General features: G+C 49.4%; 5 protein-coding genes across 6 annotated transcripts in view; 2 read left to right on the top strand and 3 right to left on the bottom strand.

Annotated features, from left to right (window-relative positions):
* rnf123 (ring finger protein 123) overlaps positions 1-4,779 on the bottom strand; it is a 56,729-nt gene extending 51,950 nt beyond the window's left edge. The window contains exons 1-5 of one of the 2 annotated variants that reach the window (XM_084543037.1): positions 4,642-4,779; positions 3,353-3,465; positions 2,665-2,749; positions 979-1,144; positions 842-896 (exon numbers count right to left, since the gene is read on the bottom strand). In XM_084543037.1, coding sequence (XP_084399163.1) covers positions 842-896; positions 979-1,144; positions 2,665-2,749; positions 3,353-3,434 — 388 coding nt within the window. In that variant the 5' untranslated portion in view covers positions 3,435-3,465; positions 4,642-4,779. Of the gene's footprint in view, positions 1-841; positions 897-978; positions 1,145-1,241; positions 1,846-2,664; positions 2,750-3,352; positions 3,466-4,641 lie in introns of those variants that run through there. The other variant, XM_084543038.1, reaches the window with a different exon arrangement.
* Positions 4,780-7,049: 2,270 nt separating this feature from the next.
* On the top strand, positions 7,050-12,926 carry aldh4a1 (aldehyde dehydrogenase 4 family, member A1). Its single transcript, XM_084542026.1, has 15 exons — positions 7,050-7,418; positions 8,873-8,966; positions 9,057-9,149; positions 9,220-9,267; positions 9,374-9,529; positions 9,619-9,768; positions 9,870-9,944; positions 10,047-10,234; positions 10,311-10,384; positions 10,750-10,946; positions 11,235-11,282; positions 11,370-11,522; positions 11,604-11,725; positions 12,259-12,377; positions 12,461-12,926. Exons 1-15 carry the CDS (start codon positions 7,378-7,380, stop codon positions 12,571-12,573), a joined length of 1,671 nt encoding a protein of 556 aa, XP_084398152.1. The 5' UTR covers positions 7,050-7,377; the 3' UTR covers positions 12,574-12,926.
* Positions 12,927-15,090: 2,164 nt separating this feature from the next.
* Positions 15,091-15,851, top strand: LOC311486857 (achaete-scute homolog 5-like; the record flags this gene model as incomplete). Its single annotated transcript, XM_084542878.1, has 1 exon — positions 15,091-15,851. Exon 1 carries the CDS (start codon positions 15,420-15,422, stop codon positions 15,849-15,851), a length of 432 nt encoding a protein of 143 aa, XP_084399004.1. The 5' UTR covers positions 15,091-15,419.
* Positions 15,852-15,933: 82 nt separating this feature from the next.
* Positions 15,934-22,313, bottom strand: ppp1r15b (protein phosphatase 1, regulatory subunit 15B; the record flags this gene model as incomplete). The annotated part of the gene is made up of 2 exons (XM_084542877.1): positions 15,934-16,998; positions 20,280-22,313. The coding sequence occupies 2 exons, from the start codon at positions 22,311-22,313 to the stop codon at positions 16,750-16,752; spliced, it is 2,283 nt and encodes a 760-aa protein (XP_084399003.1). The 3' UTR covers positions 15,934-16,749.
* A 3,122-nt stretch (positions 22,314-25,435) lies between these two features.
* pik3c2b (phosphatidylinositol-4-phosphate 3-kinase, catalytic subunit type 2 beta) overlaps positions 25,436-27,083 on the bottom strand; it is a 28,466-nt gene continuing 26,818 nt past the window's right edge. Inside the window, exons 32-33 of the mRNA XM_084543338.1 lie at positions 26,630-26,758; positions 25,436-26,456 (exon numbers count right to left, since the gene is read on the bottom strand). Of these exons, the coding sequence (XP_084399464.1) occupies positions 26,265-26,456; positions 26,630-26,758 (321 nt within the window). The 3' untranslated portion in view covers positions 25,436-26,264. The remainder of the gene's footprint in view (positions 26,457-26,629; positions 26,759-27,083) is intronic.

Below are 27,083 nucleotides of genomic sequence, written 5' to 3'. Positions count from 1 at the left end.
CACACAGAGCTCCTCCCTCAAACAGAGCTCCTCCCTCAAACACACGGAGCTCCTCCCTCAAACACACGGAGCTCCTCCTTCAAACACACGGAGCTCCTCCCTCAAACACACAGAGCTCCTCCCTCAAACACACGGAGGCTCCTCCCTCAAACACACGGAGGCTCCTCCCTCAAACACACGGAGCTCCTCCTTCAAACACACGGAGCTCCTCCCTCAAACACATGGAGCTCCTCCTTCAAACACACGGAGCTCCTCCTTCAAACACACGGAGCTCCTCCCTCAAACACATGGAGCTCCTCCCTCAAACACACGGAGCTCCTCCTTCAAACACACGGAGCTCCTCCTTCAAACACACAGAGCTCCTCCCTCAAACACATAGACCTCCTCCCTCAAACACACGGAGCTCCTCCCTCAAACACACTGAGGCTCCTCCTTCAAACACACAGAGCTCCTCCCTCAAACACACGGAGCTCCTCCCTCAAACACATAGACCTCCTCCCTCAAACACACTGAGGCTCCTCCCTCAAACACACTGAGGCTCCTCCCTCAAACACACAGAGCTCCTGCCTCAAACACACAGAGCTCCTCCCTTAAACACACAGAGCTCCTCCCTAAAACACATAGGGCTCCTCCCTCAAACACACGGAGCTCCTCCCTCAAACACACGGAGCTCCTCCCTCAAACACACGGAGCTCCTCCCCTACATGAGGCTCCTCCCTCAAACACATGGAGCTCCTCCCTCAAACACGGAGCATTTCTTTGAGCTCCACCAATCAGAAGAGTCATTTGTCTACAGCTGGAAACGTGTCACATTTAAACCATCCTCGATGGATCAGCTGACCTTTGTAGACGCATGTTGTCGCCCTGATGGAGCTGAAGTTGCTGTGTCCGATGACCTGCAAACAGAAACAGATGGTCAACATCTCCATGACAGGAACCAGCCAATCAGTGCTCTGCGTCTATAATCAGGCGTCTCACTCCCAGCAGGTCGTCGTCTACGAACAGAAGTCCTTCGAAGCCGCTGGTGTGATCCAGGACGACGGGCTGAGGACCCAGACGACCTTCAGACTGGTCCTCAGACACTTCCTCCTCAGACAGAAGTCTCTCCAGGTGAGATCCAAGATCCTGGAACCCGAGAGGCTTCCTGCACACACAGAGACGTCTGATCAGTTTAATTAACAGCAGACAAGCTCTGTTCAATGTAAACACCTTTAATGAGATAAACACAACAGACGGATTACAGGTGGACACTCCAGAGCTTCTTCTTCTTCAGTCCCTGGTTCACTCAGCTTCCTCTGAACACTTGATGTTGGTGTGTACTTTGTTCTCTGATCTGATGAATTAGTGTGAAGGTTCTTCGGTTCTCGCTGATTTCATCTGGTTCCATCTCTAACGATCTGATCCTCTGCAGCAGGGCTAACTCTTCCTCATCAGAGCGTTTCATGGTTTCTACGACTGCACTTGAAGAAACGTTTAAAGTTCTTGATATTTTCTGGACTGACTTCATTCATTCATTCGTCTTCTGTAACCTCTTGTCCTGTGACGGGTCATGGGGGGCCAGTTTAGAATCACCAATCAACCTAACCAGCATGTCTTTGGACGGTGGGAGGAAGCTGGAGAACCTGGAGAGAACCCACGCAGACACAGGGAGAACATGTAGACTACACACAGAAAGGAACCAGTCGGAACATGGATTAGAACCCAGGACCTTCTGGCTGGGAGGCATCAGTGATGACCACCACTGAGCTTCATGTCTTAGAACAGAGGACTGTAGACCCCCTGACCTCTGACCCCTAACCCTCACAGAAACTAATCCAGGTGACTGACTCTAGATTCTAGTTAATGTGTGTTTAGTATTAATCTATGACGTAGAGAATAATAAGATGGTTCTGTCCATCTGAGATGTTTATGTATTGATCATAACGTCTCCACATAGACCCTCTCACAGGGTTTAAGGGTTTGTTCCAGATCTGAATCTGAACCACGTAGAGTCGGCCTATGTTTAGAGCTGCTGAGGAAACATGAGGCGGAGGCCACGGACAGCTGGACCACACACACTGGAACACACACACACACTGGTAGTACACACACACACACTGGTAACACACACACTGGTAGTACACACACTGGTAACACACACGCTGGTAACACACACACTGGTAACACACACACACTAGTAGTACACACTAGTCCGCTACAGAGACGTGGACGACCAGAGAGTTGACCAGCGATGCTAACAGTGATACTACTGGAGATGACAATATCGATGCTAATAGAAATGCTAGTAGCAATGCTAGTAGCAATGCTAGTAGCAATGCTAAAGGTGATGCTAACAGTGATACTGCTGAAGATGACAATATCGACGCAAATAGAAATGCTAGTAGCAATGCTAGTAGCAATGCTAGTAGCAATGCTAATGACAATGTTAATGGTGATGCTAAAGGTGATGCTAACGGTGACACTGCTGAAGATGCTAACAGCTAGCATGTCCAGCAGCGTTCTGCTCTCAGTGCTAACTGTTAGCATCTGTTAGCTGATCAATAATTAAATCAGACTCAACTCTGGATGATAAATAAATAAATCTGACCTTCAGCTGAATCTAATCTGTGTCCAGATTAAGTCTAAATAAAAGTTAATTAACAGACATATTAACGGGGACGTTACCTGAGTGAGGCCACAGCAGGTCCCTGATTGGTGGAAGGAAACACATGATGCAGGTAGTCGCTCAGCAGCTTCTCATTAACGATACCTGAGACAGAGTCAAGGACCAGATCATCAAGAGCTTCACCTGGACCAGAACATGTTAGAACCACCTGGACCAGATCATGTTAGAACCACCTGGACCAGAACATGTTAGAATCACCTGGACCAGATCATGTTAGAACCACCTGGACCAGAACATGTTAGAACCACCTGGACCAGAACATGTTAGAACCACCTGGACCAGAACATGTTAGAACCACCTGGACCAGAACATGTTAGAATCACCTGGACCAGATCATGTTAGAACCACCTGGACCAGAACATGTTAGAATCACCTGGACCAGAACATGTTAGAACCACCTGGACCAGAACATGTTAGAACCACCTTGACCAGAACATGTTAGAACCACCTGGACCACCTGGACCAGAACATGTTAGAACCACCTGGACCAGAACATGTTAGAACCACCTGGACCAGAACATGTTAGAACCACCTGGACCAGTGAACCTATAAACCTGATCCAGGACCAGTGAACCTATAAACCTGGTCCTGGACCAGTGAACCTATAAACCTGGTCCAGGACCAGTGAACCTATAGACCTGGTCCAGGACCAGTGAACCTATAGACCTGGTCCAGGACCAGTCCTACCTGTAGCTCTGGGTTTGTCTGTGTCTGAAGCCAGTCTGTAGCTGCGCCGGGTCAGAGCGGTGCCGCCTCCCTTAGAACTCATCCTGAGACCGGATCCACTCGACCCCCATACACTGCTGAGAGACAGAGAGTCAATACACCAGACACCCCATAATAACCCCCCCCCCCCGCATCTAAACCATCATAGTGATGTCACTTCCTGTTTCTATAGCTTCAATTAACTTGAATGTGTACTTTAGTCCCGCCCACTAATAAACAGGGGCGGGGCTTATGGCCTATAATGTAGCCTGTAACCAGCTGTCATGACATCCACTGGTTCTACAGTCTATGGTCCAGATACCATTATAACCAGAGTATCAGTACTAGTACTAGTACTAGTACTAGTACTACACCAGGGTATCAGTACTAGTACTAGTACCACACTAGGGTATCAGTACTAGTACTAGTACTACACCAGGGTATCAGTACTAGTACTACACCAGGGTATCAGCTCTAGTACTAGTACCACACTAGGGTATCAGTACTAGTACTAGTACTACACCAGAGTATCAGTACTAGTACTACACCAGGGTATCAGTAGTACTGATACCCTGGTGTAGTACTAGTACTAGTACTACACCAGGGTATCAGTACTAGTACTAGTACCACACTAGGGTATCAGTACTAGTACTAGTACTACACCAGGGTATCAGTACTAGTACTACACCAGGGTATCAGTACTAGTACTACACCTCCACAGTGTCAGTACTAGTACTAGTACTACACCAGGGTATCAGTACTATTGACACTCCTGGGTATCAGTACTAGTACTACCCTGGTTATCAGCTCTAGTACTAGTACCACACTAGGGTATCAGTACTAGTACTACACCAGGGTATCAGTACTAGTACTACACTAGGGTATCAGTACTAGTACTCGGGTATCAGTACTAGTACTCGGGTATCAGTACTAGTACTCGGGTATCAGTACTAGTACTGACACCAGGGTACCAGTCCAGTACTTAAAGGATGAGTTAGCCAGTTTGTTAGCATGCTAACTAGCCACTGTAAGCTACCCGGTCTGACTGAAGCCCTCCTGCCGGACTCTGTCGCCTGAGTCTGGGTTAAATTAGCGGACACGTTAATACCGGTTTACGGCCTCGCTCGGCTCGGCTCGGCTCGGTTAGACTCGGTTCGGTTCGGCTCCACTGCGGACAGCCCCATGTCAGAGAAGCTAGCTAGCTAGCTATCGCTCAGCGGCAGCTAAATGCTAACAGCTAAGAGCTAAGCTGACGTGACAGCAGCTCGTACCTTCCTGTCGATCAGACGAGCCTCTCCTCCAGATCTAACCCGCTGCTGGTTCCACTTCCCCGGCTGATAGCAGAGAGACGAGCCGCTGATTTCACAGAGAAGCTAATTTATTTTCCTCCACAACACAGTCTGTTAACGCCTCTCTGTCTACGGAGCCCCGGCTGGGACAAACCGAGGCTGGAAAACGCGAAGGCAGAAATGTGTGACCGCTGCTTTAAGATGAAATAAGATAAAATAAAATAAGATAAAATAAGAAGAAATAAAATAACATAAAATAACAAAATAAAATAAGATAAAATAAAATAAAATAAAATAAAGTAAAATAAGAAGAAATAAAATAACATAAAATAACAAGATAAAATAAAATAAAATAAAATAAGATAAGATAAGATAAGATAAGACAAGATAAGATAAGATAAGATAAAATAAAATAAAATAAAATAAAATTAAATTAAATTAAATTAAATTAAATAAAATAAGACAAAATAAAATAAGATAAAATAAAATAAAATAAGATTTTATTCATCCCCGTGGGGAAATTACAGCAGCAGGTAACAACAGTGCCATATACAGTATAACTAATTTCATTCTATAATCTTACTCAAATTGACAAGATGAACTTTTAATCATTGGAAAACTTTTATTATAACTAAATCATCTAAAAATGAAATGCTTTTTAAACCCTTCAGGTTTGTGTTTTATTGTTTCAGGAGCAGTGCATCGTGTCCACATCTGTTCAACAGGTTCACATCTGGAAAACCTTCTTCCTGTTTGTTTGTTTGTTTGTTTTTTGATGAGTTCAGACCAGAGACAGTACATTTATTAACATGGACACTATTTAACTAACACAGCTTCACTTTATTTGATCTAAAATCTACAGAATATAAAAGGACTAAAATAAATAAAGAAGGAACAGATTTAAATAGAAAATGAACTGTACAGATGTTAATAAATAAAGTGAATTAATGTAAAATAATGTGAACGTGGATCAGAAGAGTGAATACGTAAAAACAGTTTGATTTATTCCAGTAAACATCCACCTGAGATCAGCTCCAGACGTTTATGTCTCCACCTCATGGTCATTCTGAGTCTGCTGCTGGATAAACAGGACATGGCCAAAACATTAGGTACACTGAAAATAAATAATGTTGAGTTGATGTAGAAACAGAAAAGTGTTGATTCACCTGATGATCATTGTGGAGGATGGAGTTATTGGTAATTAAATTAAACATTAAAGTGTTTCTGTTATTTAGCCCAATAAGTACAATGTCACAACATTAGGAACATGTGTCTGACCAGTTATTAGAAACTAAAGATTCACTGGTGTACCTAATAAAGTGGCCAGGAGTGTAGAGACGGGTGTAGCAGAGAGTGTAAAGTTTAATGTGTAATACTATACTATATACTGTTTATAATATAACTGTGCAGACTCTGATTTCTTTTTATCTGAGGGTCGGCCTGATTCCATTCTGTGTTCAGCATTTGTCAGATCTTGTCGTCTGATTCTACTGAAGCAGTTTAAAGTAATAAAACTTTAATATGTGACTTATTTTCTGTGTGATAACTCATGTTTACATGTCCTTTATTCTCTCATGTCCAACATACATAAGATAGAAGTCAGGTCTCCACTGTAGAGCAGGGTTGGGGGGGGGGGGGGTCTAGTCTGGCCTCTCTGCTGCAGTGTGTACCTTAGTCTTTGGGGGGGGGGCAGTGTGTACCTTAGTCTTTGGGGGGGGGGCAGTGTGTACCTTAGTCTTTGTCGGGGGGGGGGGGGCAGTGTGTACCTTAGTCTTTGTCGGGGGGGGGGGGCAGTGTGTACCTTAGTCTTTGTGTGTGTGTGTGGGGGGGGGCAGTGTGTACCTTAGTCTTTGGGGGGGGGGCAGTGTGTACCTTAGTCTTTCTGTGTGTGTGTGGGGGGGGCAGTGTGTACCTTAGTCTTTGGGGGGGGGGCAGTGTGTACCTTAGTCTTTGGGGGGGGGCAGTGTGTACCTTAGTCTTTGGGGGGGGGGCAGTGTGTACCTTAGTCTTTCTGTGTGTGTGTGGGGGGGGGCAGTGTGTACCTTAGTCTTTGGGGGGGGGCAGTGTGTACCTTAGTGACGCCGTCTGAACATCAGAACAGTCATGAAGGACATGTAGAGCACACACTAGTGTACCTAATGATCTGGACACTTTAATTAATAACAACCTGAGAACATGAACATTAAAGAGAATAAAGTATTAAATCAATTAAAGTCTAGTTTTTAATTAACTTAATAAATCGTTTATTTAATATTTTTCCAAGTGCCTGCAGCAGATTAAAGGTCAGGAAGCAGAGAAGCAGAGCCTCGTTGTGATTGGTCCTGGCCTCCTCCAGGTGGCCTCTGATTGGCCGATCACAGACTCGCCTCTGGAAGGTTCCATGTCACGCAGAGGGGGGTCTGGGGGGCGTTCCTCGGCGGAGACTTTACTATTTTATGATAAATCTTCTCTTCTTCTTCAGTCGCTTCATCGCAACGTGACGTTTAACGTGAAGACGTCATGAAACACAACAGACGTTGAGTCAGAGAGAAGAAGAGCGGCCGGTAAGAGCCGCGCGCTCCCCCGTTACCGGAGCGCGTGATGGGTCTCCGCCCCTCCGGCTCCGATCAGACGTTATATCGGTGGTCCTGTTGATCGTGTGTCAGGTGCGTCAGGTGTGTGAGACGCTGTGTTACTCGGTTCGTCGCCCCGTGTGTCTGACCAGCCTGTCCCAGGAAGATGCTCCGCGTGCGGGCGGCCGTCAGCCAGTCCTGGCGGGGGTGAGTGCACATGACCCGGGCACGAGACCGCGCCAGGAGCTGGCAGTTAGCTCCGGCGGCTAAAGCTAACAGATCAATAACTCTTCATCCTCACCACCTCCTCTTCATCACACATGAGGTTACAGACCAGGTGCTGGTAGACACCTGTGGCTGATCACGTGACACTCCTCCTGTTACATAAGGAGACCTGATCCATGTTTGAGTCAATGCTAACAATGCTAACACGGCTAGCTTCTCTCTGCACCAGGTGTCTGTTCATAGTGAGACATTAATGTCTTCATGTGTGATGACAGAGTGAGACAACGACCAGGGTTCTGTTAATAATCAGACGTTAAGTAGGTAACTAAGTAGTTATTATGACTAATTACTCATTAATTAGTCATAATAACTACTAACTAAGTAGTTATTATGACTAATTACTCATTAATAATGATTTAATTAGTTATTAATTAGTCATTGACCAGTGAAGACTGAGTCCCAGACTGAAAGCAGACTTAGGTCTTTGTGGACAAAGAGGCGTCCATGTTTGTCTCTGAGGATTAAAAACATCTGGACGTCCTCATGTTTGTCTCAGAGGACGTCGTGGTGCGTTCAGGGGAACATGAGCTGATGGGAATGCTGCACATGTCTCCTCCTGTGTGACCTTCAGTCCAGCCTGTAGTTAATGATAACATGAGGAGGGGTCACTGGTCCAGGACATCTGGAGGGAACCGGACCTCCTGTTGTTCTTTAACGTCCCGTCCAATCAGAGGACGGAGGACGTTGAATGTTTTATTATTAAAGTAGATCTGAGACCAGAGACGTTCTCCCTCCTCTTTAAAGACTTTAATCTGGTTTATTATTCAGGTCTGATCCAGTTTATTCAGGTCTGATCCGGTTTATTCAGGTTTATTCAGGTCTGATCCAGTTTATTCAGGTCTGATCCGGTTTATTCAGGTCTGATCCGGTTTATTCAGGTCTGATCCAGTTTATTCAGGTCTGATCCAGTTTATTCAGGTTTATTCAGGTCTGATCCGGTTTATTCAGGTCTGATCCAGTTTATTCAGGTCTGATCCGGTTTATTCAGGTTTATTCAGGTCTGATCCGGTTTATTCAGGTCTGATCCGGTTTATTCAGGTCTGATCCGGTTTATTCAGGTCTGATCCGGTTTATTCAGGTTTATTCAGGTCTGATCCAGTTTATTCAGGTTTATTCAGGTCTGATCCAGTTTATTCAGGTTTATTCAGGTCTGATCCAGTTTATTCAGGTTTATTCAGGTCTGATCCAGTTTATTCAGGTTTATTCAGGTCTGATCCAGTTTATTCAGGTTTATTCAGGTCTGATCCAGTTTATTCAGGTCTGATCCAGGTTTATTCAGGTCTGATCCAGTTTATTCAGGTTTATTCAGGTTACATATTAGACGGTGGCTCAGGTGGCGCCCCCTGCTGGTCTCTGACGGCATGTTGTGTGTGAAGGTTCAGGACGTTTCCTTGTTCGGCGGTGGACGTGAAGAATGAACCGATCCTGAGCTTCGCAGATGGAACTCCAGAGAGAGCAGAGCTGCTGAAGGTTTGGACACTTACCACTCAACACCTGTCTCACCTGTCTCACCTGTCTGTACTCACCTGTCTCACCTGTCTGTCCGCTCTGTGGCTGCAGGCCCTGTCCAGCCTGAAGGGGAGGACGGAGGAGATCCCATGTGTGGTTGGAGACGAACATGTTTGGACCAAAGACGTCAGATATCAGTTGTCAGTGAGTAACGGGACATGTCTCCACATGATTCAGACGAGTCCTCTCTGACCTCTGACCTTTCTCTCCTCAGCCATTCAATCACTCACACAAAGTGGCCAAGTTCTGCTACGCTGACAAGGTGAGTCTCTACCTACCGCTGGACCAGAACCAAGAACAGCTGGATCAGAACCAAGAACAGCTGGCTGGACGTCCTGTTGTAACGGTTCCTGTGTGTTTGGATGCAGGAGCTGATCAATAAAGCCATCGTGGCGTCCGTGGCGGCGAGGAGAGAGTGGGACCTGAAGCCCGTCCAGGACCGAGCCCAGATCCTGTTCAAGGCCGCCGACGTCATCGGTGGACCCAAGAGAGCTGAGATCCTGGCGAAGACCATGGTTGGACAGGTACAGGAGACGGAGACAGACGGGAGGCGTCAGACTAAAGACTGGACTCAGACTCTGAGTAAATCCTCTTCTGTCTGGTCCTGGTTCAGGGTAAAACCGTGGTCCAGGCGGAGATCGACGCCGCTCCTGAGCTCATCGACTTCTTCAGGTTCAACGCCAAACACGCCATCGAGCTGGAGAAGCAGCAGCCGATCGACGCAGAGGGAAGCACCAACACCATGTTGTACCGAGGGCTGGAGGTGAGACCGGGTCAGGACCCAGGACCCAGGACCAGATCATCTTGTAATGTGAGATGGTCACAGATCTTCTCATTGATGTCTGATGGACATGTTCCTTCCAGGGGTTCGTAGCAGCTGTGGCTCCTTTTAACTTCACCGCCATCGGAGGGAACCTGGCAGGAACTCCGGCTCTGATGGTGAGTTCTTCTTCTTCGTGTGTTCCTATTAATGAATAACTGGACCAGTTACCATGGTAACCCCTCACAGAGAAGATGTCCTGACCCGTGTACTGTCTCCAGGGTAACGTCGTCCTGTGGAAGCCCAGCGACACGGCCATGTCCGCCAGCTACGCCGTCTACAAAGTCCTGAGGGACTGTGGTCTTCCTCCCAACATCATCCAGTTCCTCCCCGCCGACGGCCCCGTGTTCGGAGACACCATCACCTCCTCCCAGCACCTGGCGGGCATCAACTTCACCGGCAGCGTCCCGTAAGAGCGTCTCCGTCTCCGTCTCAGCAAGTTACTGAGTCTCTGGAAGGTTCCTCTAATGGTTCTTTGTTTGTAGGACGTTCAAGCGTCTCTGGAAGCAGGTCGCCCAGAACCTGGACACCTACAAGAACTTCCCTCGACTGGCAGGAGGTACGATGATCAAACCTGACCTAGACCAGGCCAGAACTGACCAGACCAGACCAGACCAGATTAGATCAAACTAGACTAGACCAGACCACACCAGATTAGATCAAACTAGACTAGACCAGGCCAGAACTGACCAAACTAGACTAGACCAGACCAGAACCGACCAGACCAGATTAGATCAAACTAGACTAGACCAGATTAGATCAAACTAGACCAGACCAGACCAGATTACATCAAACTAGACTAGACCAGGCCAGAACTGACCAGACTAGACTAGACTAGACGAGACTAGACCAGATCAGATCATCTTCAGACCAGACCAGACCAGACCAGATCATCCTGTCTTTACTCCCTCTTTGTGTTGTCAGAGTGTGGAGGGAAGAATTTCCACTTTGTCCACTCGTCGGCGGACGTCCAGAGCGTGGTGATGGGGACGATTCGCTCTGCTTTTGAGTACGGAGGACAGAAGTGCTCGGCCTGCTCCAGGATGTACGTCCCTGAAAGCTTGTGGCCGAAGATCAAACAGCAGCTCCTGGACATTCACAAGGACATCAGAGTGGGAGACGTGAGTAGACGAGGATAATCTTTGAACTGTCCACACTGGTGGAGGACCTGCAGGATAAAACTAAGCTACGCTAACTCAGGGACATCATAGAAACAACTAAGAACATGCTAGCTAGCTAGCTAGCTCGCTAACGTACCAATACCAACCTGTCTGTGATCAGATCAGGACATGTCTGTCAGCAGTAACAGTTCTTGGACACGTCCTTGGTTCATTGTTCCTTCATAGAACCAGGGTTACGTTAGTGACCGTCCCGTCTCATCAGCTTTAATCTGTCTTCTTCTGTCTCAGCCTGTGGACGACTTCAGCACCTTCTTCTCAGCGGTGATAGACGACAAGGTAAAACCTCTCACAGTCAGAATCACGTTAACAAGTCATATCTGTCCTTGGCTCTGACTCGTCCCCTCGTCCCCTCGTCCCCTGCAGGCATTTGCTCGGATAAAGAAGTGGCTCGACCACGCCAAGTCTTCTCCGAACCTTGAAATCATCGCTGGAGGAACGTGTGACGACCAGAAAGGCTACTACGTGGAGCCGACCATCGTCCAGACCAGAGACCCTCAGGACGCCATCATGAACGAGGTACGTCTCAAAGTAACTCATCAGACTTCAAACAGGAAACAAGTCCTCCTCCTCTCATCCATGTCCTCTTTGTCTCTTCAGGAGATCTTTGGACCCGTCCTCTCCGTCTACGTCTATCCTGACAACAGCTACAAGGACGTCCTGACACTGATCGACAACACGTCCCCCTACGCTCTGACCGGAGCCGTGTTCGCCCACGACCAGTGAGACATTCTACACATGTCCTCTCTACACATGTCCATCTACATTCTACACATGTCCCATATGCACATGTCCATCCACACTCTCCAACATGTCCATCTACAACATGTCCCATCTACAACATGTCCCATCTCCACATTCATGTCCATCTACACTCTACACCTGTCCATCTACACATGTCCATCTCCAACATGTCCCATCTCCACATTCATGTCCATGTAGACATCACGTCCGTCCTACTCTAACTGACCAAACACCGTCACAAACATCCACTTCCTGCAGATTTCTGTGACCATGTGATCAGACGAAGGAGATGAAACCTCATTGGTCCTGAAGTTCCTCCATAAGAACCAGAGGAACCGGAGAGGTTCTTGTCTTGGTTCAGGTGTTGATCGGTCACATTTAAAGGCTTCGTCAGCTTCACCGATGCTGAGAACCAGGAACTATGGTTCCTGGTTCTCCAGCTGGTTCCAGCGTTCTCCCTCTGACGTTCTCCGACAGCTCAAGATGTTTCAGTGAGGTCTTTGTTTTCCAGGTCTGTGATTGAGGAGGCGTCCCGTGTCCTGAGGAACGCTGCAGGAAACTACTACGTCAACGACAAATCCACCGGCTCCATCGTGGCTCAGCAGCCGTTCGGTGGCGCCAGAGCTTCAGGTGAGAACCAGGCCGTCCTCCAGTGTCTCAGCCGATTGGTTGGACAGTTCTGATTGGTTGACTGAGCGGTCGTCTTCTTGCAGGAACCAATGACAAACCTGGAGGTCCTCACTACGTCCTGAGGTGGACGTCTCCTCAGGTGGTGAAGCAGACTCACGTCCCCCTCACACAGTGGAAGTACCCGTACATGGGCTGAGAGGAGTCCACTCAGAACCCCCCCGTCCCCCCGTCCTCAGAGACAGCTGGTGTCCTCTCCGTCCCTCAGAGAGAAGCTTTGCACTGATCATGAACATGAATGTCCTTCAGTTGACCCGTGTGGACGTCCTCCATCTTGGCTCCATAAACAGGAAGTAGAGGTCACTTCCTGTTTCAGTCCAAACGTAGTTTTATTTTTAAAGAATCATTTTATCATCATGGATCAACACCTGATAGATTCACTGATTAATGTCCTCATCAATAATAATAATAATAATAATAATGTTAAAGGTTGTTTTATAGGTTTCTATTTTCAGAATGTGCCTCTTTTAGACAATAAACTTTAAATTATTACTTCAGTGGTCGTGTTTCTTTCCTCAGCAGCTCCAGCAGGGGGCAGCATCACAGCTGGTTTAAGGTGGAATGGTGCTGATTTAAGGTGGAACGACGCTGATTTAAGGTGGAACGATGCTGGTTTAAGGTGGAACGATGCTGATTTAAGGTGGAACGATGCTGGTTTAAGGTGGAACGATGCTGGTTTAAGGTGGAACGATGCTGATTTAAGGTGGAACGATGCTGATGTAAGGTGGAACGATGCTGATTTAAGGTGGAACGATGCTGGTTTAAGGTGGAACGATGCTGGTTTAAGGTGGAACGATGCTGATTTAAGGTGGAATGATGCTGGTTTAAGGTGGAACGATGCTGGTTTAAGGTGGAACGATGCTGGTTTAAGGTGGAATGATGCTGATTTAAGGTGGAACGACGCTGATTTAAGGTGGAATGATGCTGATTTAAGGTGGAACGATGCTGGTTTAAGGTGGAACGATGCTGATTTAAGGTGGAACGACGCTGATTTAAGGTGGAACGATGCTGGTTTAAGGTGGAACGACGCTGGTTTAAGGTGGAACGACGCTGATTTAAGGTGGAACGATGCTGATGTAAGGTGGAACGATGCTGATTTAAGGTGGAACGATGCTGGTTTAAGGTGGAACGATGCTGGTTTAAGGTGGAACGATGCTGATTTAAGGTGGAATGATGCTGATTTAAGGTGGAACGATGCTGGTTTAAGGTGGAATGATGCTGATTTAAGGTGGAATGATGCTGGTTTAAGGTGGAACGATGCTGATGTAAGGTGGAACGATGCTGATTTAAGGTGGAATGATGCTGATTTAAGGTGGAATGGACATGTCTTTGCTGCAGTTTGAGGACCAATCAGATGATCCTTCATGTCCGTTACACACGTCTGTACAGATGTCTTAGTGAGGACATTCATTGACATAATACAGTCCCTAACCTTTAACCTTTGACCTTTAACAGTCTTCTAAAGAAGAGAGGACCAGACAAAATGTCCTCTGAATAAATGTCCTCACTCTGATGGTGTAAGACTCAGGCCCTCCTTCAAAATAAAAGCAGAACTAAAGATGTTTTATTTTGTAGACGTCGTCTGATCATAAAGTTTATTGTTAAACATTAAAGACATCAGTCCAACGTGTCCATCGTCCACCTGGATCTCAGACACCAGCGCTGGTACGTCCACGTCCAAGTAACACACCTGAGGACGTCTTCTGTCCTCAGGTGTGGACGGACGACGTCTCTCCATCAGGAGACAGAGTGATGCCTCTCTACAGGATCTCTGCTCAGATCAAAGATGGAGGACAACGGGGACACATCTCCGATCCGTCTCTACCTGAGCTCCGGTTTCAGGTGTGTGTCCATAAACAGTCATCAGCCGTCGACAGGAAGACAGAGCGTCCCCGACGTCTTTCATCTGGAGACGACGGATTTAAGACGAGGAAACTACAAACACTCATTTCTGTCTTTGATGTCTGAACAAGAACAAACGACTCAGAGACACTGAGACAGAGACAGAATCAGACAGAGACAGAGACACCGGGAGAGACAGGGACAGACACCTGAACAGGCTGAGACACTCAGAGACATGGACATATACACACCTGGACGCTGAGACGAGGACACGACCTCCGTCTCACCTCCTTCAGACCAGACTCTGGTGTCCAGGTCCTGGAGGTGGTCACTTCCTGTCTTTACCTGACGAGTCAACACACACCTGGAGGGGGCGGAGCCTCAGCAGGTAAAAGCCTCCTCCTTTCAGGCTTCAGTCAGAGACGCTGAGGACGAGAGGACGAGAGGACAAGAGGACGAGACGCTGCAGCTGCTTCTGAAGGTGAGGACGTGTTTCAGTCTATTTGAACCGGTTTCAGTCTGAGACAGAACGATGTCCACAGGCTTAGAGGACATCGGAGGACGTCTGTCAAACAAAGCTTTTAATAAAAGTTTGGACTGGAGCAGGTAGATGGACAGAGAGGACAGAGAGGACAGAGAGGAGGACACAGGTAGGAGGACGTGATGAAGACAGGATGAAATAAAAGAGACAGACCTGAGTGAGACGTGTCCAAATGTCTTCATTAAAAACAGAATAACATTTTATTTTCTGTCCCGCGATAGAGTGGACTATTACTGTAACCATGACGACCGACCCCTGGTGTCCACGAGTCAGCTGGTGTTGATCGTTAGTAGAATAATGAGCCAATATTACATATCAGACAGGTGAGACTCAGGTGTGGTTCAGGTCCTGGTTTAGGACTTGTCTCAGTCTGGTCTTCACAACATGTTTGTGGACAAAGGAGCTCAGAGAAAGGAACCGTCTCTAAAGAGTCTGGAACCCACAGATAATCCACAGAGGAACGATCTGAGGAACGATCAGTTAAAGGAGGTCACAGCAGAGACGGGAGACAAGGGGGACATGATATGTAATACTGGCTCACTCTGTGTCCCCCACCAGGTGATGACCCGTCTCCTGCTCAGGGTTTGGTCGGTCCAGGTCACATGATGAGCTCCACCTTCTGTCCCCTCATGGAGCAGCGTCCATCTTACCTGAGTCTCCGTCTGTCCCCTGGACTCCACGAGGACCACGGCATTCCTCAGGACATCCCGTTCCTCCTCTACCCCTCCAGCCTGCGGGGCCCCGGGCTCCTGCCCTACCTGAGCCCCTTCCACCCACAAGGACACCTGAGCGTCCTGGAGTGTCCCCTGGAGCCGGCGTTCGTCCAGAGGCGTAACGAGCGCGAGCGCCAGAGGGTGAGGACGGTGAACCAGGGCTACGCCGCCCTGAGAGACCACCTGCCGGGACACGGCGCCGACAAGAGGCTCAGCAAGGTGGAGACGCTGCGGGCCGCCATCAGCTACATCCGCTACCTGCAGGGCCTGGTGGAGGACGGCCCGTCCCCCGGCTCGTCCCCCGGCCCGAGGACGGTCTGAGGAACGTACTGTGAACAGGTCTCTGTTGCTATGGTTACGGCGTGTCTGGGCGGTGAGAACATTAAAGTCAATCAGAGGCGGATCATTAAATATGGGTTTTATTGATGAAGATGATGATGAAGATGATGAAGATGATGAAGCAGTTATAAAAATAAAAAGCTTTAAAACCAAAAGACTCTGATGTTTGATTGAGATCAAGGTTTAATCTGACACTGGGTCCTGGTCTGGGACTGATCAGTGGAACACTGGGTCCTGGTCTGGGACTGATCAGTAGAACACTGGGTCCTGGTCTGGGACTGATCAGTAGAACACTTGGGACTGATCAGTAGAACACTGGGTCCTGGTCTGGGACGTTAAATCATCGTTAACTCATCTTTGGCTTTGAAGACAGAACTGACTCACCTGTGACTCACCTGTGGTCACTGTGACTCACCTGTGGTCACCTGTGGTCACCTGTGGTCACCTGTGGTCACCTGTGACTCACCTGTGATCACTGTGGTCACCACCTGTGGTCACCTGTGACTCACCTGTGGTCACCTGTGACTCACCTGTGGTCACCTGTGACTCACCTGTGGTCACCTGTGACTCACCTGTGATCACTGTGGTCACCACCTGTGGTCACCTGTGACTCACCTGTGGTCACCTGTGGTCACCTGTGTCAGGTGTGATCAGGTGTGATCAGGTGAGTCTGACTCAGCGTCTCGTTAATCAATTAATGAAGTTTAAATCAGTTCTTCCTCTGAGACAATGAACCAGATTAAGTCAATGAAGACGTCTCCTCACAGTGAAGCCCTTGAGATCACTAATACCACCTTAATACCACTTTAATACCACCTTAATACACCTTAATACCCCTTAATAACACCTTAATACCCCCTTAATACCCCTCAGCTCAGAGTCAGTTGCTCAGGACTTGTCCCTGAACAGTTTCAGTCCGTCCTGCGTCCTCTGGGGGGACGCTGAGGCTCTGGTAGACCCGGAGGCGGTGCTGGGGCTGCAGGCAGTAGCCGATGCTCTGCTCCACCTCCTGGCAGCGGCGCAGGAACCGGCACCTGTCCCGGGCCAGCTCCTCCCAGGGGCCCCGTCGGTCCTCCTCTTCCTCCCCACAGCTGACGAAGAACTCCTCCACGTCGTCACAGAAACGCACCTGACGAGGAAGAGGAGGGAGAACAGTGAGGGGCGGGGCCTGTCATCATTGGTAACAGGTTAACAGTGAGGGGCGGGGCCTGTCATCATCGCTAACGGGTTAACAGTGAGGGGCGGGGCCTGTCATCATCGGTAACGGGTTAACAGTGAGGGGCGGGGCCTGTCATCATCGGTAACGGGTTAACAGTGAGGGGCGGGGCCTGTCATCATCGCTAACGGGTTAACAGTGAGGGGCGGGGCCTGTCATCATTGGTAACGGGTTAACAGTGAGGGGCGGGGCCTGTCAGCAACCAATCAGAGCTCAGAGCTCATTCATTAATCCTTTAATTAATTAACTTATTATGAAACTTATCATGAAACTGAAGTTCAGACTCAGTCAGCTGTTATTATTGATGAGCTAACGGATGCTAACAGTTAGCACTGACAGCAGAACGTACCTGGAAGTCTACCTGGTTTAGTTTGAGAGGCTGATATGAGCAGAAACAAACTGGTGCTATGCTAGCTGTTAGCATCGCTGTTAGCATCGCTGTTAGCATCGCTGTTAGCATCATTATTCGCATCACTGTTAGCATCACTGTTAGCATCACTGTTAGCATCACTGTTAGCATCTGTTAGCATCACTGTTTGCATCTGTTAGCATCACTGTTCGCATCTGTTAGCATCACTGTTCGCATCTGTTAGCATCACTGTTCGCATCTGTTAGCATCACTGTTCGCATCACTGTTCGCATATGTTAGCATCACTGTTAGCATCACTGTTAGCATCTGTTAGCATCTGTTAGCATCACTGTTCGCATCACTGTTCGCATCACTGTTAGCATCTGTTAGCATCACTGTTCGCATCACTGTTCGCATCACTGTTCGCATCTGTTAGCATCACTGTTCGCATCTGTTAGCATCACTGTTCGCATCTGTTAGCATCACTGTTCGCATCACTGTTCGCATCTGTTTGCATCACTATTCGCATCTGTTAGCATCACTGTTCGCATCTGTTAGCATCACTGTTCGCATCACTGTTTGCATCACTATTCGCATCTGTTAGCATCACTGTTCGCATCTGTTAGCATCACTGTTCGCATCTGTTCGCATCACTATTCGCATCTGTTCGCATCACTGTTCGCATCTGTTCGCATCACTATTCGCATCACTGTTCGCATCACTGTTTGCATCACTATTCGCATCACTATTCGCATCTGTTAGCATCACTGTTCGCATCTGTTAGCATCACTGTTCGCATCTGTTAGCATCACTGTTTGCATCACTATTCGCATCACTATTCGCATCTGTTAGCATCACTGTTCGCATCTGTTAGCATCACTGTTAGCATCACTGTTTGCATCACTATTCGCATCACTATTCGCATCTGTTAGCATCACTGTTAGCATCACTGTTTGCATCACTATTCGCATCACTATTCGCATCTGTTAGCATCACTGTTCGCATCTGTTAGCATCACTGTTAGCATCACTGTTTGCATCACTATTCGCATCACTATTCGCATCTGTTAGCATCACTGTTAGCATCACTGTTCGCATCACTGTTCGCATCACTATTCGCATCTGTTAGCATCACTGTTCGCATCACTATTCGCATCACTATTCGCATCTGTTAGCATCACTGTTAGCATCACTGTTCGCATCACTGTTCGCATCACTATTCGCATCTGTTAGCATCACTGTTCGCATCATTATTCGCATCACTATTCGCATCTGTTAGCATCACTGTTCGCATCACTATTCGCATCACTGTTCGCATCACTGTTCGCATCACTGTTCGCATCACTGTTAGCATCACTGTTCGCATCACTATTCGCATCTGTTAGCATCACTATTCGCATCACTGTTCGCATCACTGTTAGCATCACTGTTCGCATCACTGTTCGCATCTGTTAGCATCACTATTCGCATCACTGTTCGCATCACTGTTAGCATCACTGTTAGCATCACTGTTCGCATCACTGTTCGCATCTGTTAGCATCACTGTTCGCATCACTATTCGCATCTGTTAGCATCACTATTCGCATCACTGTTCGCATCACTGTTCGCATCTGTTAGCATCACTGTTAGCATCACTATTCGCATCTGTTAGCATCACTATTCGCATCTGTTAGCATCACTATTCGCATCTGTTAGCATCACTGTTAGCATCTGTTAGCATCACTATTTGCATCACTGTTCGCATCACTGTTCGCATCTGTTAGCATCACTGTTCGCATCTGTTAGCATCACTGTTAGCATTACTGTTAGCATCATTATTAGCATCACTGTTCGCATCATTATTCGCATCACTGTTAGCATCACTGTTAGCATCATTATTAGCATCACTGTTAGCATCATTATTAGCATCATTATTAGCATCACTGTTAGCATCATTATTAGCATCACTGTTAGCATCATTATTAGCATCACTGTTAGCATCATTATTAGCATCATTATTAGCATCACTGTTAGCATCATTATTAGCATCACTGTTAGCATCACTGTTAGCATCACTGTTAGCATCACTGTTAGCACCAGTCCAGACCCCCAGGGTCCAGGTCCAGTCAGAGTTGATCTACTGGTTGACTTACTGTCTTCTGCAGGAGACAACAAGTCTCTTCCTGAACAGTTTGGATCTAGAACTAGAACTAGTTTAATTATAGAACATTAATAGTTTAGATCTAGAACTAGAACTAGTTTAATTATAGAACATGAACAGTTTAGATCCAGAACTAGAACTAGTTTAATTATAGAACATTAATAGTTTAGATCTAGAACTAGATCTAGTTTAATTATAGAACATTAATAGTTTAGATCTAGAACTAGAACTAGTTTAATTATAGAACATGAACAGTTTAAAGACACGTCTCCATCAGCTGATTGATGAGCAGCAACGTTAACAAACCAGAGACGTTGGAGGACGTTAAACTCACTTCAGCAGTTTTACAGTGAACCCTGGACCCTGGACCCTGGACCCTGGACCCTGGATGTAACCTGAATCCTTGTTGACACACACAACCCTCCCTTGCCTCCACCTCCACCTCCTTTGCCCCCACCTCCACCTCCACCTCCCCCACCCCTCACCCCCTCCCTTGCCTCCACCCCACCTCCACCCCCTCCCTCACCACCTCCCCCACCTCCACCCCCTCCCTCACCTCCACCCCCACCCCCTCTCCCCACATAAACCCTGTGACTGGTGGAATGAATCTGTCTCAACTAACCCTAAATATATTCCAGAGTGTCCAACATGTCCAACGTGTCTCCAGCAGAGACACGTGTCAGTGATGTTGATAAACCTAACTGACCTTCTTGGTGGAGGTCTGGGTGGAGGTCTGGGAGGAGGTCTGGGAGGAGGTCTGGGAGGAGGTCTGGGTGGAGCTGCAGGGTTCAGAGAAGCCGCTGTCCAGTCTCTCCTCAGCCTCCTCCTTCCTGTACTCAGGTGGAGGGGCTGAGGACGGGGCGGACCGGGGACCCCTCTTGGCCCTGGTCTTGGTTCTGGGGGGGGCCGCGGAGGGCCCTGTAGTCCTGAGTGGAGCCTGGAAGTTGAAGGGGCTGTAGGGGTCAGAGGAGGAGCTGAAGGAGCTCCACAGGCGGAGGCTCTCTGCTTCGTCCACCTCGCTGGACGCAGAGTCGTCCCAGGTGTCACTGCCGGAGGGAGGGGGGGACGAGGAGGGGGGGGGAGGAGAGGCAGCGAGGGAGGAGACGTCAGGGGACGAGGCAGGAGTGGACTGGATGGAGGACGGGGGTGTGGGGGTGGGGATGGGCCGGGGCCGGGTGGAGCCGGTGTGGAGGCGGGCGGTGAAGTTTCTGGGGTTGTACGGGTCCAGACTTTGACTCAGGGACGTCCAGAGACGCTCTGTCTCAGAGTCTTCATCATCTGAGGAGGAGGAGGAGGAGGAGGACAGATCAGAGGAGCCCTCACTGTCAAAGCCATCATCATCATCATCATCATCATCATCATCATCCTCATCATCATCACTGGACTCGTCCTCGTCCTCGTCCTCACTGCAGGGACAGCCCATGATGAAGGAGATGGCTTTGTTCTGACACTGGGGGGTGGAGAGCAGCGCCGCCCCCTCCTCCTCCTGGTCCTGGTCCTCCTCCTGGTCCTGGTCCTGGTCCTGCTGCTCTGACATGGACTCCTCAGGTGTCTCTCCCTCCGTCCTCTCAGGGGTGTCAGCCTTCATCCTCAGCAGGTGTCCCTCCTCCAGGCTGGAGTACCCATTGTCCTGCTCAGGGCTCAGCAGAGACGCCTCACTGCAGGGGGCGGCTCCGGAGCTGCTGGGGGACGGGGGCTCTGGTGTGGACCCCTGGCTGTCCTGGAGACTTCCACCGGGGGACAGGGGCTCTGGTGCGGACCCCTGCTTGTCCTGGAGGCTTCCACCGGGGGACGGGGGCTCTGGTGTGGACCCCTGGTTGTCCTGGAGGCTTCTGGGGGACGGGGGCTCCGGTGTGGACCCCTGCTTGTCCTGGAGGTTTCCACCGGGGGACGGGGGCTCTGGTGTGGACCCCTGGTTGTCCTGGAGGCTTCTGGGGGACGGGGGCTCCGGTGTGGACCCCTGCTTGTCCTGGAGGCTTCCACTGGGGGACGGGGGCTCCTCTTTGTGTTTAGGAGGTCCAGAGGTTTCTCCCAGAGTCGACCCCCTGCTGTCGTCCTGGACAGTCACGTGACCCGTGGGGCCAGCGGGACTCTTTGTGTCAGTCTCTGGTTGAGGACAAAGCCGTCCGGCCCCCGGAGCCTCCTCCCCCCCCCCCCACATGCTGCCCCACCACGGCCAGGCCTTCGCCGCTCCGCTGGCCCAGGTGCCCCAGTCCTTCCCGGGTCTGATTCCCTGAGAGCTCAGCAGAACCTGGCTGAGGACGGTCCTGACGGAGGACAGGTTCCCCCCCTGTGTCTGCTGACAGAGCCTCAGGTCCACGTCTTCCTCCTGGAGGCCGAGCTCCTGCAGGGACCCCGGGGTTAGCCAGGGGACGGAGCCGCCGGCCCTCGGCTCCAGGAGGCCGGCGGCTCCGTCCTGCTGACACCGCAGGTAGGTCAGGTGAGGGGTCAGGTGAGGGGTCAGGTGAGGGGTCGAGGGACGCGGCAGGATGTCGTCCAGTTGTCTCAAAAACTCCCTCTCCTCCTCCTCCTTCACAAAACTGTCTGCCGGGGCCGGGGCAGGGGCCGGGGACCGACCCGGGATCAGTCTCTGCAGCAGGGACAGCGCCGGCCTCGACAGCAGCCCGATCCACGAGCTTTCCTGGCCGTCCAGCCCGGAGGAGGAGCCTCTCCGTCCCGTGGCAGAGGACGAGCTCTGGCCGCTACATAAATGTTCCTCCGTGTTCACGTTTCTTAACATTTTCTCAACTTAAAGTGCAAAACTTAGCTTCTGGGTCAGAGACCGGTCTGGGACAGGTCAGGGACAGGTCAGGGACAGGTCTGGGACAGGTCAGGGACCGGTCTGGGACAGGTCTGGGACAGGTCAGGGACCGGTCAGGGACAGGTCAGGGACAGGTCTCTGTGGTTAGCTTGTTAGCTTGTTAGCTGCTAATCTGACAGCTGTCAAACCGACGCGGCTCCGGTCCAAAGCAGCGACTGTCCCCGGTTCCCACCGACACACGCACGGTCCTCTCACTGGAGCATCGTCCTTACACCGACTGGAACACATAGCGACCGTTACCGCCACAGGGGGTCCAACAAATACTGTCCGTGAGTCCGGCGCAGTCCGCGGCGTTGACGCTTCGCTGAGAACGGTGGTTGGACTTCTTCCTGGTGGTGAAGACGGAACCGGAGCAGAGGACGGGGGACAGACGGGAGGAGGGACAGGACACACTCGAGTCAGGGCTTAAGGAACGATCCTGGTGTGAGGACATGAACCGGGCCATCCTGTCTGGGTTATTCTGCGGGTCTGCTCCGGCTCAGCGGTTAGCTTAGCCGTTAGCTTAGCCGTTAGCTTAGCCGTTAGCTTAGCAGCTAGCAGGTTAACTCGGCGGCTAATTAGCTTGACGGTTAGCAACCGGAAGCGTCGATAAATTCAAACATTCGGTCCAGAGCTGCCGCTGATCAGCGCATTAATCGCGTTCTGGTGGAGTTAATACTGACTCAGTCGGATCCGGAGTGAAGCCTAATCCGCGTGTGGTTCTCGGTTCCGTCGCTCCGCTCCGAGATTTCATCAGAAAGTCCAGGGACCGTCAGCGCTGACCCGGTTTCCGGGAAGTCAGGGAGCGTCGCGCTGTTCCTGGAGCGGCTGTTCCAGCGGGGAAACTCCTCCCACCTCCCTACGCTGTTACATAACATGAGCGGAGCCACGTGGTCCTCAGACGGAGCACGTCTCTGTTATAGATTCATTTATTTATAGATGTACATGTGTTTATAGTTTATTTATAGATTATATTATATTATATTATATTATATCATATTAGATTATATCACCTATAGATTTATAAACGTTTATCTTCCACTGACATGACACGTCACCTGACCTTAACCCTAGAACCACATGTTTAACCACAGTCTGGAGAACCTCAGAGCACATGGAGCTCCGTCTGGTGACTGGCCGCGGTACGTCACGTCTGAACCTCAGGCTGCTGTAGTCAGCATGTCCTCACGCTGTGTTATAGAATAGTTAACAGATTAAAACTGAAGCTTCATCACGTATCAGAAAGATCAAGAAGCTTTTGGTTGAACTTGATAAATGAGATGACTGGACCAAGACCATCATCAGAACTGTTACTGAATAGCATCTGCTAGCTAACTACTAGGAAGTTAGCTAACGTTATAACGAGCTACGCTATTACTTTAATAGCTTCATTCACTTTAAACATAACACAGCTAACAACAGTTTGCTTTACATTAGCCTCAAGGGTTAGTTTAAGGGGTTAGGGGTTAGACTCTAACCCCTAACCCCTTAAACTTGTACAACACTAAACTCATCTGGTAAATCTCTGTTAGTTAAGTCTTGTTCACGACTATTCAGGACAAAGTCACAGACGTCTAGTAATTCATATATTTATTAGTATAAACGTTTGGTTTCTCTATCAAGTGTCCGACTGTTGCCCAGAAGCTGATCCAGTCTGGTCCTCCATCCACGGGTCTGCGTGTCGGCCAGTCTGGTCCTCCATCCACGGGTCTGCGTGTCAGCCAGTCTGGTCCTCCATCCATGGGTCTGCGTGTCGGCCAGTCTGGTCCTCCATCCACGGGTCTACGTGTCGGCCAGTCTGGTCCTCCATCCATAGGTCTACGTGTCGGCCAGTCTGGTCCTCCATCCATGGTTCGGCCAGTCTGGTCCTCCATCCATGGGTCGGCCAGTCTGGTCCTCCATCCATGGTTCGGCCAGTCTGGTCCTCCATCCATAGGTCTACGTGTCGGCCAGTCTGGTCCTCCATTCATGGTTCGGCCAGTCTGGTCCTCCATTCATGGTTCGGCCAGTCTGGTCCTCCATCCATGGTTCGGCCAGTCTGGTCCTCCATCCATAGGTCTACGTGTCGGCCAGTCTGGTCCTCCATCCATAGGTCTACGTGTCGGCCAGTCTGGTCCTCCATCCATAGGTCTACGTGTCGGCCAGTCGGGTCCTCCATCCATGGGTCTACGTGTCGGCCAGTCGGGTCCTCCATCCATGGGTCTACGTGTCGGCCAGTCTGGTCCTCCATCCATGGGTCTACGTGTCGGCCAGTCTGGTCCTCCATCCATGGGTCTACGTGTCGGCCAGTCTGGTCCTCCATCCATAGGTCTACGTGTCGGCCAGTCTGGTCCTCCATCCATGGGTCGGCCAGTCTGGTCCTCCATCCATAGGTCTACGTGTCGGCCAGTCTGGTCCTCCATCCATGGGTCTACGTGTCGGCCAGTCTGGTCCTCCATCCATGGGTCAGCCAGTCTGGTCCTCCATCCATAGGTCTACGTGTCGGCCAGTCTGGTCCTCCATCCATGGGTCGGCCAGTCTGGTCCTCCATCCATAGGTCTACGTGTCGGCCAGTCTGGTCCTCCATCCACAGGTCTACGTGTCGGCCAGTCTGGTCCCGTCCACATTAACCTTCTCATCTAACTCTCAGGTCTGAGGCCATCTTGGTTCTACAGTCTATGGTTTTAACCTTCTCCTTTATTTGTCCAGTTTCTTCCTGTTAATCATTGATCCATCAGCTGGTTTCAGGTCTGAGTCCTGATGAGGAATAAAAATACTGAACAAACCAAAGTGATCTAAATGTTTTCCAGATCAAACACGTTCAGAGGCGAGTCTTTGGTAGAGTCATGAAGTAAACCAGCTGTTTCAGAATAAACAGCTGGTTCACTTCTACCTTTAACATCAGTAAACAACATGAACCTGAGACTGGACGGAAAGAAAAGACGATTCAGAGGAAACTGTTCAAGTTTATTGTGTAGTGCAAACAAATATTAGGGGTTAATAAGAGCTGTGATCGTTCATATGTACAGACAGATCCACGTCAGGAGCTGCAGCTGACGCTCACCAGGCCAGACTAGGCCAGACCAGGCCAGGCCAGACTAGACTAGACTAGACTAGACGAGACTAGACTAGACTAGGCCAGACCAGACCAGGCCAGGCCAGGCCAGGCCAGGCCAGACCAGGCTGAGCTTCAGCTGCAGCTTTAGAGACCTGCCCCCCCGCCCCAACAGCGCAAATATAAATCAGCTTCAGGCATCTTAAAAACCCAACACTCTCCCAGAAAGTACAAAATTCACATGGTCCAAAAACAAGGAATGAAATGTAGAAACATCATCCATTCATCTTCATCCATTCATCTTCATCCATTCATCATCATCATCTGACCCTAGACTTCTCTTTTTTTGGCTCAGTTCCTGTTTCTCTTCCTTCACAATAAAATGCTGTAAACAGTAGATGTGCATTTTCTTCTTCCCTTTTTCTACTTTCCCTCATTTTGTGTCATAGACAGAAATCATTTACACCTTCATTCACACCTGATCAACTAAGAGCTGATTATTATCGTTAAAAGTTCCTCCGCTGGGTTTAAATCCCCAGAAGAAGAAAGGACTGCAGCCAGGCGAGCACGTCTGAACGAATTAAAACACGTTAAAGTTCTTCTTGTTGGTGACGTTAAGGTTGAGTTAGTTCGTCTTCCAGCTGTTTTATAAACGTCCCTTTAATAAATAAGGCTGATGAGGATTAAAGGACCAGCGTGTTGGATTCGCTGACATCTAGTGGTGAAGCAGCTCATTACACATGAACAATCCATCACACTCCTCCTTTAAATCCTCACACAGCTTTTACTTTGAAAGGGTTTCCCTTATTTCCTCTGTCTTCTTCTTCTCCTCCTTTTAATCTGCTGCTTCCTGTCAGTCAGTGGGCGGAGTCTGAGCCAGCTCCGCCCAGCTGGTGCCAGTCCACCCAGTGCTGACCTGGGACCAGCTTCTTCAGAGGGATGAAGGTTTCCCCCAGCAGGGTGTTCTCCCAGAATCCCCCGTCCCCCAGGACCCGCAGGTGGATCACCCTCTGGTCCAGGTCCCCCCGAAAGATCCGCTCATACACCAGCTGCAGGGACACAGAGGACAGACAGGTGAGGACAGGTGAGTTCAGCTCGCTGCCATAAAAACCAGGTACAGGTGATCCTGGGTTCTTTATTATTATGTGCAGCAAGAAGTGCTTTTACTTTGAAGGGCAGGTGAGCCACATTAAGAGTTTTGGTCCAATCAGGTGCTTCGTACCATTTCGTTGTAGGTGGGGTTACAGGTGCGTCGTGCTGCCTTGGTCTTCCTCTTGCTCGTCTTCTGGGGGTCTGGGAGGAGGTAGAGCTTCACGTAGGGGTCCGGGTCTGAGCCGTCCTGGAGGGGCTGCTACAACGGGACGCAGAGACAACACAGAGACACAGAGAGAGACAGAGACACAGAGAGAGACAATACAGAGAGAGACAAAGAGACACAGAGACAATACAGAGAGACAGAGAGACAGAGACACAGAGAGGGACAATACAGAGAGACAGAGGGACAGAGAGACAAAGAGACACAGAGACACAGAGAGACACAGAGACACAGAGAGACAACAGAGAGAGAGACAACACAGAGACACGGAGACACAGAGAGACAATACAGAGACACAGAGACACACAGAGACACAGAGAGACAACACAGAGACACAGACACACAGAGAGACACAGAGACA

This window comes from Chelon labrosus (genome assembly GCF_963514085.1).
Source record: "Chelon labrosus genome assembly, chromosome: 4".
NCBI lineage: Eukaryota > Metazoa > Chordata > Actinopteri > Mugiliformes > Mugilidae > Chelon > Chelon labrosus.
Note: the sequence above shows the minus strand (reverse complement) of the source record. Positions and strands in the feature narration are given on the sequence as shown.

Coding starts and splice junctions, on each gene's coding strand:
- aldh4a1 (XM_084542026.1), top strand. CDS start 7,378: ATGCTCCGCGTGCGGGCGGCCGTCAGCCAGTCCTGGCGGGG. Junction 7,419..8,872: donor GTCAGCCAGTCCTGGCGGGG/GTGAGTGCACAT, acceptor TTGTGTGTGAAG/GTTCAGGACGTTTCCTTGTT. Junction 11,283..11,369: donor CAGCGGTGATAGACGACAAG/GTAAAACCTCTC, acceptor CGTCCCCTGCAG/GCATTTGCTCGGATAAAGAA.